The sequence below is a fragment of the Magnolia sinica genome, chromosome 19, assembly GCF_029962835.1.
Source record: "Magnolia sinica isolate HGM2019 chromosome 19, MsV1, whole genome shotgun sequence".
NCBI lineage: Eukaryota > Viridiplantae > Streptophyta > Magnoliopsida > Magnoliales > Magnoliaceae > Magnolia > Magnolia sinica.
The window spans coordinates 19,921,966-19,938,828 of record NC_080591.1 but is presented as its reverse complement, the minus strand read 5'-3'; the positions used below and the strand labels follow the sequence as shown (position 1 = coordinate 19,938,828).

General features: G+C 38.8%; 1 protein-coding gene across 2 annotated transcripts; it reads right to left on the bottom strand.

The window, feature by feature from the left end:
• Positions 1–7,352: 7,352 nt before the first annotated feature.
• LOC131235521 (luminal-binding protein 4-like) lies at positions 7,353–16,506 on the bottom strand. Of its 2 annotated transcripts, XR_009166187.1 has the most exons (3): positions 14,375–14,685; positions 13,130–13,214; positions 7,353–7,745 (listed from the first exon to the last, which is right to left on the bottom strand). XR_009166187.1 is itself a non-coding variant. In XM_058232716.1 (2 exons), the coding sequence occupies exons 1-2, from the start codon at positions 16,415–16,417 to the stop codon at positions 7,733–7,735; spliced, it is 267 nt and encodes an 88-aa protein (XP_058088699.1). In that variant the 5' UTR covers positions 16,418–16,506; the 3' UTR covers positions 7,353–7,732. The 2 variants fall into 2 exon arrangements, 1 of the variants encoding a protein (XP_058088699.1); XM_058232716.1 differs by lacking the exons at positions 13,130–13,214; positions 14,375–14,685 and adding an exon at positions 16,164–16,506.
• Positions 16,507–16,863: the final 357 nt, after the last annotated feature.

Genomic DNA, 16,863 nt, shown 5'->3' with positions numbered 1-16,863 from the left:
ATTATTTTCTCCGAGGTGCTCGACCAGTCGAGGGAGGTGCTCGATCGGTCAAGTGGGGCTCAACCGGTCGAGGATCCTACTCGACCAATTGAGTTTACGCAGATTCGTTCCGTGATTTTGTGCGGATTGCGGATTTTTGAGGTCCTTTCACAAGGGGTGCAAAAGGAAATTTCTTAAACTATAAATAGGAGGTACCTGGGGCTTTCTAGGTAATACAAGAGGGTTTTTTAAAGTTTTACAAGGGTTTGCTAAAGGGTTTAGGGCTATCAAAGGTGTGAGAGAGAGAAAGAGAAAGAGAGAGAGGAAGCTTGTGGAAGGGAGGTTCTGCTCGTAGAGGTGATCTACTGTACACTTGATATCGCTTTGATTTATTTCATCACTTTATTATCCCATAATTCTGGTTTGTTTTGGGAGGCTAGATCCTAAGATTTTGTGCAAGGCCCCCAATAAAGTGGTATTAAAGTTAAGTTCATTGAATAAAGTGAGATCGGTTCTGAATTATGGAAGGTGGCTCATCAAGGATGATCAGCCTCAATGGTTCTAACTGGACCATATGAAAGGCTAAGATGGAGGACTTGCTTTATTGCAATGACCTATATTCTCCAATTTTAAGCCTATTAGCAAAATCCAAGGATATATCTGATGATGATTGGAAGAAGATGGACCGGAAGGCGGTGGGGTTTATTAGAAAATGGTTGGACGATTTCGTATTCCACCATGTGTCTATGGAGACCTCAGCCGCTAGCCTATGGCTGAAATTGAAAAAGTTGTATGAGAGGAAGACAGCCGGTAATAAAATCTTCCTGATAAGACGACTTGTGAATCTCAAGTTCAAAGATGGTGGTTCTGTGGCCAAGCACATGAATTAGGTCAGCAATATAGTGAACCATCTCTCTGCTATGAAGATGGTCCTGGATGATGAATTACATGCTTTGTTATTGTTTAGTTCATTACCTGACAGTTAGGAGAATTGGTGGTGTCTCCAAGTAACTCTACGCCAGACAAAAAAAATCCATGGAACAGGTAATCAGTTGTCTCTTCAATGAGGAGACAAGGAGGAAGCCTCAGGGTCCTACTTAGCAAAAGGCCCTTGTGACATAGAAACCGGGGAGAGGAAAAAACAGGAAGGGCGGGAAGGCCTAAGATAAATCAAGAGGCAAGTCGAGTACTAGGAAGAATGTTGAATGATGGAATTATGGTAAGAAGGGTCACTATAAGCATGAATGTCGTAAGACTAAGAACGACAAGAAAGGAAAAGGAAAGGAAAAGGAAGATGAATCAGACTCCACTACGGTCGCTTCAAATGGTGACGTTGTAGTTATTCTTCCAGGAGATCATGATGTTTGTCTCACAGCTACGAATCAGGACACCGACTGGGTAATAGAATCGAGAGCCTCGTTTCATGCAACTCCACGCAAAGATTTCTTCACAAGCTACAGGTCAGGTGACTTTACGACCGTGAAGATGGTGAATTCTGGCGTATCGAAGATCATAGGTGTCGGTGATATTTGTGTGAAGACCGATGTGGGCTGCACATTGGTTCTCAGGGATATGAGGCATATCCCAGACTTTCACCTCAACTTGATGTCGACGGGAAGGCTGGATGATGATGGATATGAAAGCTGGTTTGCTAGTGGGCGCTGGAAGCTCATCAAGAGTTCATTGATTACAGCTAGAGGAAAGAAGTGTTGCACCCTTTATAAGGAAAGTGTTAGTGTATGCAAGAGTGAGTTGAACGCAGTAGAAGATTCAAGTATCGACATGTAGCACAGGTGTCTAGGCCACATGAGTGAAAAAGGGCTTCAAGTACTAGCGAGGAAGTGGCTCCTTCCAGACGTGACAGGTATACCTCTCAAAACCTGTATTGATTGTTTATCAGAGAAACAACATAGAGTTTCATTTATTAAATCTGCTTCTCATGTTAATAAAGTGCATGCATTAGATTCGGTTTATTCTGATGTTTGTGGTCCTATAAGGAGAAAAACTTTAGGTGGGACATTGTATTTTGTTACTTTTATAAATGATGCATCTAAGAGAGTTTAGGTTTATGCTTTGAAATCTAAGGACGAGGTCTTTGGTGTGTTTAAATTGTTTCATGTTATGGTCGAGAGAGAGAGGTAAATCATTGAAGTGCATCTACACTGACAATGGTGGTGAATACATTGGCGACTTTCATGAGTATTGTAAGTCCCTAGGTATACAGCATGAACAGACAGTTCCCAAAATCCCCCCAGCATAACGGTGTGGCTGAGTGAATGAATCGCACCATTGTAAAGAGAATCAGATGTATGTTATCTCATGCGAAATTGTCCCAGGACGTTCTGGGGAGAAGTAATGCACACGGCAGTGTATTTGATAAACAGGTCTCTATAAGCCCCGTTAAATGGAAACGTGCCTAAGAATGTGTGAACTGGACATGATCCATCGTACAGTCATCTCAGGGTATTTGGATGCAGGGTATTTGTTCATGTACCAAAGGACGAGAGGTCCAAGTTCGATATGAAGATCAGGCAGTGTGTGTTCTTAGGGTATGATGATGAAAAGTTCGGTTATAGATTATGGGATTCGACCGAGAAGAAGCTTATCGGGAGCAGAGATGTAGTTTTCTTTGAAGATCAGTGTTTAGAAGACATTGGTAAGCCAGAGAAGAACTAGCCTAGTTTAGCTGAGCTAGAGGACATGGATTCGATTATTCCTCCTGTGGTGCCTGATGACGAGGGAGTACAGTAAGGTGTAGAGGACAAGGGAGTTCCTTTAGAAGATGGACCAGGGGATCAGCCCCCACTTGATCCACCTATTAAGCCACAGGTGAGGAGATCATCTAGGGACAGACAACTGTCCAAGAGGTACTCACCGTATGAGTACATTATGCTGACTGATGAGGGAGAGCCAGAAGATAATTCTGAGGCCCTAGCCGACGAGCATAAGAGAGAGTGGTTGAAAGCTATGTAAGAGGAGATAGAATCCTTATATAAGAACCACACCTATGATATAGTAAAATTGCATAAAGGCAAGAAAGCTTTAAGCAACAAGTGGGTGTTCAGGAAGAAGGTTGAGTAGAAGAATTCACAGACGAGTTTCAAGGCCAGACTTGTGGTGAAAGGGTTTGGTCAGAGGAAAGGCATAGACTTCGAAGAGATATTCTCACCAGTGGTGAAGATGACATCCATACGGGTATTACTTAAGTTAGTGGCTAGCATGGATCTGAAAATAGAGCAGTTAGATGTTAAAACTGCCTTTCTCTATGGTGACCTGGAAGAAGAGATTTATATGCACCAACCAGAGGGGTTCGAAGTCAAGGGCAAAAAGCATATGGTGTATAAGCTGAGGAAGAGCTTGTATGGGCTGAAATAAGCTCCATGGCAATAGTACAAAAAGTTTGACTCATTCATATTAAAGCATGGATATGACAGAACGGATTCGGACCACTATGTGTTCACCCGCAAGTTCTCATATGGTGATTTCTTAATTCTGCTATTATACGTTGATGATATGCTCATTATGAGAAAAGACATCAAGAAGATTGACAGGCTAAGACAGGAGTTGGGCAAGTCGTTTGTGATGAAAGACTTGGGCCTGACTAAATAGATCCTAGTAATGGCGATAACTCGTGACAGAAGCAGCAGGAAGCTTTGACTGTCACAAGAGCGGCATATTGAGAAAGTCCTATAGCGGTTCAATATGAATGCAGCGAAGCCGGTCAGTACTCCACTGGATGGTCACTTTAGATTGAGCGACATGCAGTGTCCCAAGACGAAGGCAAAGGTGGAAGAGACGTAGAAGATACCCTATGTGTTAGTTGTAGGAAGTTTGATGTATGCTATGGTGTGTACACGCCCAGACATAGCATATGCGATTGGTGTTGTCATCCGGTATCTTACCAATCCTGACAAAAAGCATTGGGGAGTGGTGAAATGGATACTACGGTATCTAAGAGGCTCATCCAGGTTGAGCCTATGCTATGGTGGCGAAAAACCTGTGTTAGAGGGCTACACAGATGCAGATATGATAGGTGACATAGACTCTATGAAGCCTACATTGGAGTTCATATTCACATTTGTAGGGGGAGCGGTCTCTTAGTAGAGCAAGCTACAGAAGGTCTAGCATTGTTGATGACAAAGGCCTAGTACATTGTGGTCACAGAGGCATGCAAAGAGATGCTTTAGATGAAAAGGTTCCTAGAATAACTTAGCCTGGAGCAGGAGGAGCACGTGGTCTATTGCAATAGTCAGAGTGCTATACACTTGAGCAAGAATCCAAGTCAGCATTCCAAGTCGAAGCACATAGAGATTCGGTATCACTGGATCAGGGATACTTTGGAACAAAAGGTGTTACAGCTTAAGAAGGTCCACACGGACGATAATAGGTAAGACATGATGACCAAGGCTTTGCTCAAGGGCAAGTTTGAGGTTTGTAGAAACCTGGCTGACTTGAAGAAGGTGAATCCCTCCTAGGTTGGAAAGGAGAAGTTTTGATAGGATTTCCTCCCAGGCTCGACCGGTCATGAGCCTCACTCAATCGGTCGTGGGTGGCACTCGACCGGTCGAGTGGGGCTCGAATCAAAGTCCAGCAACCATCTGATTATGTTCTCCGAGGTACTCGACCAGTCGAGGAAGGTGCTCGACTGGTCAAGGACCGCTCGACTGGTCGAGGACCCTGCTCGACCATTCAAGGTTACGCAGATTCACTCCACCATTTTGTGCAGATTACGGAGTTTTCTAAACTATAAATAGGAGGTACCTAGGGTTTTTTAGGTAATACAAGAGGGTTTCCTAAAGTTTTACAAGGGTTTGCTAAAGGGTTTAAGGCTATCAAAGGTGTGTATGTGTGTGTGTGAGAGAGAGAGAGAGGAAGCTTGTGGAAGGGAGGTTCTACTCGTAGAGGTGATCTACTGTGCACTTGATATCTCAGCGCTTTTACGTCCTCGTAATCGGTTAGATCTTTTCATTTTTCTTTTATTCTCTTATTGTTTATTCACTCCTGCGTGAGTGAAGAAGGTTGTAATGTTCTACTTCATAGTGGATTGTTGATCTGGACGAGGTCCCATGGTTTTTACCTCTTTAAGGGTTTTCTACATAAAAATCTCTTATGTGGTGTGGTTTATGCTTTGATTTATTTCGTTGCTTTATTATCCCATAATTCTGATTTGCTTTGAGAGGCTAGATCCTAAGGTTTTGTGAAAGGCCCCCAATAAGTTTATCGATTAATGATTACAATTCAATACAATTAATAGAATTTTGGTGACTGAATATGATGAAAAATGTCCAAGATCCTAAATAACTAGGACCTCTCAATCCATGATCAAGCATGTTGATCAATGATTTTTTCATTAAACATGGCCCTCACAAGTGCGAAAATCTACTAATCATAAAAAAGTAAAATATTATAAGTAGACTTACACCAAACTTGGCCTCCAATAAGAATAGAGTTTAGCTTGAAAATTCCATTAATCGAATAATCATTTGTTAAATTTAGATCATTAACCATTTTCTTTCGACCATTCATTTTTTTTTATTTTTTTTTAAAACAACGTATCTTTGTATGTCATTGATCAACCCAAAAAATCTTTACAACAGGGAACTCCTTCAACCATTCATTTGATAACTACCAATTTGATCATTAAAACATGTAATCAATTTAATTTTAGACAACTTGTCTCCAAGACCTACACGTCAACATAAAACATGTGCATATTGATCCATAACATTCAACATATAGTTTCCTTAGTGCAAATCTTCAATTTTATATCAACCCATTTATCAAATATATATTGACTAAACTTGTATTCCATGCGTTAAGTGGTTTATGCATTCGAGTGTACCCCCATAATTTCAGATTTAACATTGATAGATATATCTATGGCCCACCTGATAAACTTATTAATCAAGAGTTAAAAAAAATAAACAAACAAACAAATCTTTCGTAAGAACTATCATATGAATTGACTGGATCTAACACGTGTCCTAAGTTGGCATGTGATTGGATGGAAATAACATTTCCTCCACCTTTCTAAGCAGATAATATTGTCTAGAAAGTATAGTGAATGATGCCAAAAGTGAATGTGACTTGTGTCATAAATTAGGCATGTGTACTCATCACCCTATCAATAACTTTATGTATAAGAGCAATAATATGAACTATTAAAAAAAACAGCGATAAGTGTGTCAAATAGTTAAGTGATATGTGCCAACAGTCCATCTATTATTGGACCCAATATTCTATAATATCACTTTCTACATAATAAAATATAAGTCAGAATTAACATTGAATTAAGGCACATTCACTACTAGTCCACTTGAAAAACTCAAGTCACCATTTGCTTCATAATAAGTAAAACTCTAGAAAGACAAGCATTCATAAATGTGAGTTATCAAGTACTTAATATTAAGAAAAGTAGCACACATGTAAGATCTAAACATTTCATCTATTGGGCCCGTAAAAGATAATATTCTAAAAATACACCAGTCCAATCATCTCACATGGGCCAATATAATATCTGTATGGATCTGTAACTTTAAACACTTGTACATTCATCTCTAATTGCATCTATGAGCTAATTTAGTTTTTATCAGTGCATTTAAGTACATTACCCCCATAATTTAAAATCTTTACAAATAGAATCTTTTCCACATATGTACAATTTCTGAGTGTCGATGTATCAAGAGTCATACATTGTTTAATGTTTCATGTTATAATGGAAATAATATATTTTGTACATATGACAGATGAATATAAGACTCAAACATATCAATCATCAACCTACATAGGATGGATCAAAGGCCACAAGATACATGCAATGATACAAAAAGAATAATGTGCGTTACTATGGATACACAGTGATAAGTGGGACCATGGTTTAATAGACTTGGTCATTGATCTAATCAAGTTCAATATAGCATACCCCTATATTCCGTATGTGACCCAATAATGAACTACTCATACTACTAGAAAAACGAGCAAAGGCTACGGCCAAAAACCATAGCAAAAGCCCTTTTGCTATGGATACAATCCGTAGCACGTCCACCACTATTGGTGGGATAGCTAAAGGTACAGCTACGGATTAAATCCATAGCAATAAATACCAATAGCTACGGATATAATCCGTAACAATACCTTTAGCTACCCCACCAATAGCGACGGACGTACTACGGATCATATCCGTAGCAAAAGGAATTTTATCCGTAGCAATAGATACCAATAGCACCAATAATATCCATAGCAATATATACCAATAGCTACGGATTGTATTTGTAGCTATTTTTAAAAATTTGTAATAATATGACCTGTTTCCATTGCAAGAACCTGATGTGATTGATAACTCATCTAAGCCTAATGCTGATAGAAATAGTACATAAAATGCAATCAGAAAAAAAAATGATGCATTTATTACAAATAGCAATCAAATCATACAATGCATCCTACATTCACATTTCTAAATAAACAATACTTCACTTTGCTCAACCTATCATAAGAATTACAACTAAGGCGTGCCCTCATGTACAAGAAACAAATACACTCCAACACAGTAAACACCCTCCATATGCATTCAATAATGCTCACGTTTTTACAGAATTTTCTTCCTTCAGACGGTCAATTTCAGCAAATGCAGAAGATAGAGCTTCTTCTTTCCTTGAAACTGCAGATATAATTTCTGTGGACTTCGACACAAGATCACTTTCAAGTTCTAAAACTCTTCCCTTGAGAAAATGAATTTCATCCTCCACTAACTTCTTTAGTTTGTCAGCCTGTATAAAACAGCATTTGTAGACACAATCAAATAAGCATGCCTTTGTACATATCTCAAAAGGAAGAAAGACAAAAAAAAACACACACTTATATATGAAGAAATCAAATATGTACCTACAAATCTTTTAAAGTATGGCAAAATCCAACATGAGTAATGTGTTTAAAACTAGGATGGACTTTTAAACTCAAAACCTAGGTTTAGGTTATAGGTTTATGTTTAGGTTATAGGTTTAGGTTTTAGGTTTAGGTTAGGTTTAGGTTTAGGTTATAGGTTATAGGTTATAAGTTATAGCTTTAGGGAATTGAGAATAGGTTAAGGTTTAGGTTTAGGAAATCGGGTTCGGGTTCAGGATCGGGTTTAAGTTTGGGTTTTCAAGTTTAGGTTTAGGTTTAGACTAGGGAGTTGAGATTAGGATTAGGTGTAGGTTGTTGAGGGTCAAATATTACATATCAGACCCTATTATTACCTGGGTTTTCAAACATAATACTATTTAACGGCCCGATTTAAATCGTGTTTGTGTTGCAGGGCGTGTTTACGAGCCTGGACTGGGAAAAGGTACTAAAAGCATAGATTTAGCGGTCTGAAATCACCAAGGCAAGCGACGGACCCCAGGAGACCAAGATCGACGGATGTGCACGCCAGGGATTCAAGAAAATCGAGAAACTAAAGCTCAAGTGGCCCGAAAGACATCCAGAATGCAAGATCACAGGGTTTCCACCATCCGTTCAGCTCGAAAATTCATACATCGCCTGAGGGCCATAAATTAACCGTACACGTAAAATTTCATCCATTGGATCGCTGTGGAAATGGCCCAACGGACAGATCAGCCCACAATTTACTGATCTGGGGCCCACCTGATCGCTGGATACACCTCATCTTCGGTCTCAACGTCTTAAATAAAAAGAGGAAGAAGATGGTCGGAGAAGATTTGATATATACATCATCGTGGACCCCACCTGAGTTGGGTGTGCACTATGTGCATATGCACCAGGCGTGCACAGAAACTCCAGGACGGTCAAACCGTCCTGGACTCGAACTCCTTCAAAAACGGCCACAGCCGTCCCCTCTGTTACGCAGACGATCAGATTGTGGAAGTTGGTGGGCCACCACCGTGCATAAAAGGTCCAATCCGGACCGTCCATAAGATTCATATGGCCCATGCCACTCAGGCCTAGGTGGATAAAATTCAAAGGACACCAGAGATCGGTTTTCGAGCGTTAAAACGAGCGACGGACGGTGGAACAAAGATCACGAGGGCCGCACCAACGGACGGCAAAAACCATTCTTTCCCGACCGAAATTCCGAGGGAAATCCGATGAACGGCTTGGATTTCTCATCTGAAACGGATTGTGGAGCCCACCATCATCACAGTGTAACGACTATGCAAGCTCTGTTTACGCAGTCCGGAGAAACCCGAATTTTTCGAGCTATTGCGTATTCATAAAGAGGGTCGGATGGCCAATCCGAACCGTCCAAACTCTACAAAGCTGGGCCTTCAACCTCGCCATGCAGTCAAATTCCAAGGTGGGGAGGTTCGTTGTTCCAGAAATCAATCCAAAAATCAGGCTGTTTGTAGTTTCGCTGCGAAAGAGGAGTGCGTGACTCCTTGTTCTCTTCTAACCTACTTACGCACGGACTCCAGCATCCACCAGGGGATCTGTGTTGTTTTATAAAAGAAGAAGAAAGAAAGGGAAAGGGGGGGAGTTGGACGTGAGGGAGCTTGGAGGAAGAATCATCTTGATTTTTTGAAAGAAAAGGAAGGAAGCTGGAAGTGATATGGGACAGAGGCTGAGGACGTGAGCACGGCTTGGAGTTTTCCAATGGCTGGGGAGGATGCACGTGATCTCAGGAGCAGGCTTGGATGATTAAAGGAGAAAACAGGGAAATTCTTTTGTTTCCTTTTTCTTTTCCTTTTATTGATTTTCTTCCTTTCCTTTTGTTTATTTGTTTATTTTAGCCCATTCATGTATGGCTAAACCCCTTAGCTAGGGCTAAGGGGTGAAGCTTGTAGCGTGATGGGAAGAATTTTATGCCCTTTAATTCTAGTTTAAACTGAATGGATTTGGTATTGGGTTGATTGTGAGGGAACGTTTTTAGTTTTTAATGGTCTGTTGTGACTAAAATTACAATAGGTCTGCGATGGCTTTGAGCATGTTCCTATGTTCTTTTTGATGTTTATGACGTCAGGAAGCCCTGTTGTTCACCATCGTCTCTTGGGCATGGTTGGATGATGGTACCCTTCCTAACTTTCATGCACTGTTGATTGGTTGGTAATTAGTTTAATTCTGTTGTTTGCTTTGTCTCCTAGGCATGGTTAGATGATGGAATCCATTCTAATTCATATACCTTCCATCTCTTGAAAATCAGATCAAGTAAGTTCAGTTTTAATTCCATGATTTTTGAAGCAGGCATAAGATCTCCCTGATCGCTACAAGTGGATCCTCTGAATCCCTAGTTTCCTTCCTCTGAATTCCTTAAGTTTTACATTAATCTCTCATCATTATTCATCAATTTACATTTGATTTTGATTGCATCTTAGGCTAGTTCTATTTCTACCTAGTTTCAGGAAACGTACAAGTTTCAGTCCCTGTGAATTCGACCTCGGTCTTACCGAGTTTATTACTACATCACAACCCTATACTTGGGGAGTGAACATAGGTTTAGGTTAGGGAGTTGAGATTAGGATTAGGTGTAAGTTTAGGTTTAAGGATTTTAGAATACATTTAGGTTTTAGGTTAGGTTTAGGTTTTGAGGTTATAGGTTTAAGTTTTAGGTTTAGGTTTAGGTTAAGGTTAGGTTATAGGTTATAAGTTTAGGTTATAGGTTATAGGTTATAGGTTAAGGTTTAGGTTATAGGTTTTGATTTTGGTTTAGGTTTTGGTTATAGGTTTAGGTTTAGGTTAAGGTTTAGGTTTAGATTATAGGTTATAGGTTATAGGTTAAAGCTTTAAGGAATTAAGAATAGGTTAAGCTTTAGGTTTAGGAAATCAGGTTCGGGTTTGAGATCGGGTTTAGTTTGGGTTTTCAAGTTTAGATTTAAGTTAAGGAGTTGAGATTAGGATTAGGTGTAGGTTTAGGTTTAAGGATTTGAGAATACATTTAGGTTTTAGATTTAGGTTTAGGTTTAGGTTTAGGTTAAGGTTTTAGGTTTAGGTATAGGTTATAGGTTATAGTTATAGCTTTAGGGAATTGAGAATAGGTTAAGGTTTAGGTTTAGGAAATCAGGTTAGGGTTCGGGATCGGGTTTAGGTATGGGTTTTCAAGTTTAGGTTTAGGTTAAGGAGTTGAGATTAGGATTAGGTGTAGGTTTAGGTTTAAATATTTGAGAACACATTTAGGTTTTAGGTTCAGGTTCAGGTTTAGGTTTAGGTTTTAGGATCAGGTTCAGGTTATAGGTTTAGGTTAGGTTTAGGTGTAGGTTATAGGTTATAGGTTATAGGTTATAGCTTTAGGGAATTGAGAATAGGTTAAGGTTTAGGTTTAGGAAATCAGGTTCAGGTTTGGGATCGGGTTTAGGTTTGAATTTTCAAGTTTAGGTTTAGGTTTAGGTTAGGGAGTTGAGATTAGGATTAGGTGTAGATTTAGGTTTAGGGATTTGAGAATACATTTAGGTTTTAGGTTTAGGTTTTAGGTTATAGGTTTAAGTTTAGGTTTTAGGTTTACGTTAAGGTTAGGTTATCGGTTATAAGTTTAGGTTATAGGTTATAGGTTATAGGTTAAGGTTTAGGTTATAGGTTTTGGTTTAGGTTAAGGTAATAGGTTTAGGTTTAGGTTTAGGTTATAGGTTTAGGTTAGATTTAGGTTTAGGTTATAGGTTATAGGTTATAGTTTTAGGGAATTGAGAATAGGTTAAGGTTTAGGTTTAGAAAATCGGGTTTGGGTTCGGGATTAGGTTTAGGTTTGGGTTTTTAAGTTTAGGTTTAGGTTAAGTAGTTGAGATTAGGATTAGGTGTAGGTTTAGGTTTAAGGATTTGAGAATACATTTAGGTTTTAGGTTTAGGTTTAAGTTTTAGGTTTAGGTTAAGGTTATAGGTTTAGGTTAGGTTTAGGTGTAGGTTATAGGTTATAGCTTTAGGGAATTGAGAATAGGTTAAGGTTTAAGTTTAGGAAATCAGGTTCGGGTTTGGGATCGGGTTTAGGTTTGGGTTTTCAAGTTTAAGTTTAGGTTTAGGTTAGGGAGTTGAGATTAGGATTAGGTGTAGGTTTAGGTTTAGGGATTTGAGAATACATTTAGGTTTTAGGTTTAGGTTTAGGTTTTAGGTTATAGGTTAAGGTTATAGGTTTTGGTTTAGGTTTAGGTTTAGGTTATGGTTATAGGTTTAGGTTATGTTTAGGTTTAGGTTATAGGTTATAGCTTTAGGGAATTGAGAATAGGTTAAGGTTTAGGTTTAGGAAATCGGGTTCGGGTTCGGGATCGGGTTTAGGTTTGGGTTTTCCAGTTTAGGTTTGGGAGTTGAGATTAGGATTAGGTGTAGGTTTAGGTTTAGGTTTAGGGATTTGAGAATACATTTAAGTTTTAGGTTTAGGTTTAGGTTTTAGGTTATAGGTTTAGGTTAAGGTTAAGTTATCGGTTATAAGTTTAGGTTATAGGTTATAGGTAATAGGTTAAGGTTTAGGTTATAGGTTTAGGTTTAGGTTAAGGTTATAGGTTTAGGCTTAAGTTAAGGTTTAGGTTTAGGTTTAGGTTTAAGTTAGGTTTAGGTTATAGGTTTAGGTTAGGTTTAGGTATAGGTTATAGCTTTAGGGAATTGAGAATAGGTTAAGATTTAGGTTTAGGAAATCAGGCTCGGGTTCAGGATCGGGTTTAGGTTTGGATTTTCAAGTTTAGGTTTAGGTTTAGGTTAAGTAGTTGAGATTAGGATTAGGTGTAGGTTTAGGTTTATGGATTTGAGAATACATTTAGGTTTTAGGTTTAGGTTTAGGTTTTAGGTTTTAGGTTTTAGGTTAAGGTTATAGGTTTTAGTTTAGGTTTAGGTTCAGGTTTTAGGTTTAGGTTAGGTTAAGGTTTAGGTTTAGGTTATAGGTTAGGTTTAGGTTTAGGTTATAGGTTATAGGTTATAGGTTATAGGTTAAGGTTTAGGTTTAGGTTATAGGTTAAGGGTGTGGTTTAAGTTAAGGGTGTGGTCCCTGCAATTACAGATATAACACGGCCTGCTCCAATTGGCCAGGCCCTTCTAATGCTATCCATAAGAAATGGACAGCTTCATCATAGTCATAACAGCGGTTCCCACCTTCCAGGGACTCCCTCTCAACATCCAGATAGCTCCAACGCACTTCCGGATTTACTTCATCAATTTCGAGATAATATATAAACATGAGCTTGTCCAAATAGCCAGGCCACTTCATCAATGGATCATATAGTATGAAGGAAAGAAGACTCACCAATTTAGCTAGCAAGGAAAGAAAGTGTGAGTGCTTGGAATGTCGCCCTTTCTTTAAATAATGGATGCATATTCAACAATGCAATCTAAGAATGAGTAGGTTTTTTAGTTTCTCCGACAATACATATGGGCACAGACGTACAAATAAAGATTTTAAAGATTGTAAAACAGAGTAAATGATTATATTAACTTCCAAGTATCGATTAAGAAGAAAAATGTAAATGATGATGGGAAAGAAATCTCGATATATTAACTTATTGAAGGACAATGAGACATACCAATATATTAAAAAACACAGTAGTCTAATCCAAATAAAGCAATCCAAGAGATACTAAATCAATGAAAAAAGAAATCCAAACTCACTTGCCTCTTAGATTCCATAAATGTACGGCCCATAACTTTTGTGATTTAGACTGTTGACCAAAAGAGTGGACTACTATGATCTTCCAATCCGGTAGCATTTATATGCGTCAGCCATCAACAAAGAGCACATCATATTGATGGCCCAAATAGGCTTACATGTATGAATAATGCACCCTGCCTAACGAACCGAAAGGATCTGGCACATGTACACAAAGAAGGTCCCACAAGAATGCACAAGGTAGACAGACAGAGAGAGAGAGAGAGAGAGAGAGAGAGAGAGAGAGTTGCAATGTGGCCAAGTCACCAAAATAACCAGGCCTAGTCACTAAAATACCAGGGCAAGTCGTGCAATGTGCTGTGCCTCAGCCCTGTATATTCAAGTAGAAAACCGAATGACAGTTGAGTTCTGTTGACATGAGCCAGCCAAGTAATACCAAGTCAATGCAAATGAAAGTTGACTCAGAATATGGCTGTTGTGAGTTGATTTGGGTGAGTCCCAAGTCAACCAGCTGAGTTCGCAACAATGAGTCAAAACCATATAAAATGCAATCCTACAAAAATCAGCATGCCAACAAACAGTTGAAAGAGTGATTTTGTAGATGTACGAAGCTAATGAGAAAATGAGAAATGAACTTGCCTGTGTGAACGTTGTTGCATATGCAATGACAAATGGCACATTCACAAAGTGAGCTAATGTTTTTGCAAGCAATGTCTTCCATGTCCTTACAATTAATATTACAGTATGTAAGCAAGATCATGAACCTCAGTCCACGTGAAGGCAAAAATTCACGGATCCGTAAGGCAAGCACCAAGAATAATGTGATAGATAAATGAATTAGCACACAACCAACACTGCCATGCCTTTATAAAGAAGAGGCCATACCTGAGCCAGTTGGACCCATTAACAATACATTGCGTTTCTCTAGCTCCTCCGAATCATCATCCCTCGTACAATGCAAAACAGTAATTAAAAAATAGAATTTGAGAGAGAGAGTGAGAGAGAGGAATCGGGACTAAACAGCAAGAAAATAAACACGAGTAGCTTTCCAATTCCCAAAATGGAGAACAGGTGTATGCAAATCAATCAAGCTGGGTTTAAATATCATCTTCCAAACAACTTTTTTTTGTGTAATTTTATTTTATTATTTTATTTTTTTTCAACTAGTTCACATTTAGATGCATCTAGTGGATACATTATTCATGAAGTAAAATAAAAACAAGTCAATCAAAAGGCAAATATTATGTTCCATATTCTACTGTAAAATCAAGCTACCTAGATGTAACCATTGCTTGAAATGAGTGTCCTTACTCCTTACGAAGGAATAAGCAGAAAGATCTTATAATCTGAAACGCATATGCATAAATAAGCTGCATCAAGCTTCTAACTGAATAACAATGAATCAAATTCCAATAGGACAAATGCAACCATGACCCAGTCGATCTATCCAAATGATGTAGCAATCGGATGGATCCATGACCAAAAACATGTGTAAACAACCTCAAGCCTTTTTTGAAGCATGGCCCAACAAGAATTTGATCAGCCTAACTCCTTTTCAATGACTGCCAAATCACGTAGTGCCGGAACATGAAGACCATTTGCAATTATATTTTTGCTTGGAATCTGATCCTTACATTTCCTGAAGTTCTCTTCTCAACATCGAGATTCTAACAGTCCCTTCTTTCCATCCTCGTTGTCGAGCCATCTTCATTGCTTTCAATTCCCTAATGCTTGCTGGAACCGCACCCACAAGAGAATTCCCAGACATATTCAACAGCTTTAAGTTACTAAAAACCCCAATGTCGAACAGAATTTTTTCAGAAAATAGGTTTCCTGATAAATCCAAGATCTGAGTGGCATCCAACCATATACAAGCTCCAATGCATATCAAATATACCTGAACCTTGAAGCAATTCCATTGCATATCACTAGTAAACACCCCATTTTTCCTACAGCCACATTCTTACAGTTTTTCAAATCCATAAATTTGAAATGGGTGTTCTCAAAATCAATTACTTTAGAAGAAATGCCGGTTGGTCACGGTTCCACTAAGTCCACATGCCACAAGGGATGCCCGAGCCATCCATCAGGTTGGTCACACAACTTAGATGACCTCGCTAAGAAGCAAGCTGGTCCACTCACATGTTGAATGTGGACCTAGGCAACTTCTCTTTTAAACCATGCAATGTTTTTGTACATGTAGTTGAGCCCATGTCATCCATGCATTGGCCTCACCTGATGCACAAATCTTTATCTATAGTGGCCTCTTGCCAATACATATAGAACAAATCATAACTGTTTCTGTGGAAAATTTTGTGCCATCAAAGTAGAACTGTTTTGATTTTGGCATATCATTGCCTCTTTATGGAACTTCATATTAAAATTCTACGGGATTTTGATTGCTTGCATGTTTTATGTATCAATTTGGATAAAGGGGCTGACTTATTGATTGTGTTTTCATCTAGTCATGCAAGGTCAAGTTCTCTCAGAACTTGTGTTTACGACGGTGCAAGAAAAATCAATGATTAGCCTCCCTGACTGGTATGACTTTATCTTTGTGATTTATATCAAGTTGCATTCACTAATGAGAAATGGAGAATGCTGAACTGTTTTTTATTCAATGATTCTTAATCCACTAAACTAGAAAACCAATGGAAAATAGTGAGGGTCCTACCTCCAAGATGGGTCTCCATTTGTGGTTAGAACCTCAAAAATCCCATTATCAATTGTCAAGATACTGACATCAAATGTCCCACCACCAAGGTCGAACACAAGGATGTTTTTCTCCCCACCTTTCTTCTCCAAACCATAGGCAATGGCTGCAGCTATTGGTTCATTGATTATCCTGGCTACATTCATTCCAGCAATAACACCAGCATCCTTGGTAGCCTGTCTTTGAGCATTGTTAAAATATGGTGGAGAGCACATAAGGAAAATCAAATGAGTGGATGTTCAAGATCATAAGAGTAAATCACATAGAAAATCACATATATCATAAGAGTCAAACTCAAAACAGAGTTTATATGATTAATGTTCCGAAAAAATATTTAATAGTCAGATCAAAAATCAGATCGTAAATCATAAGAAACTATCGTTGTTTGACAATAAGGGATGATGATTAGTCCTGATTTGTGACCTTTATAAATGAGAAAGTTGAAACTTCAACCAACCATTTTGATGAAACCTGCAACTGAGCAAGTGCTGAAAACTGGAGACTATAAACAGACAGACTATCAAACGATACAGGTATGTATCGTTCTAAAGTAGCAATGGTGAAAAGACATGCTTACCTACAAAGTAGCAATGGCTCGATCTCATTCCCGCCCTTCCCATCTCCCGAAACAGCTTCAGCCCACAACCCAGATTTCCCCCTC

Coding starts and splice junctions, on each gene's coding strand:
- LOC131235521 (XM_058232716.1), bottom strand. CDS start 16,417: ATGTGCTCTCCACCATATTTTAACAATGCTCAAAGACAGGCTACCAAG.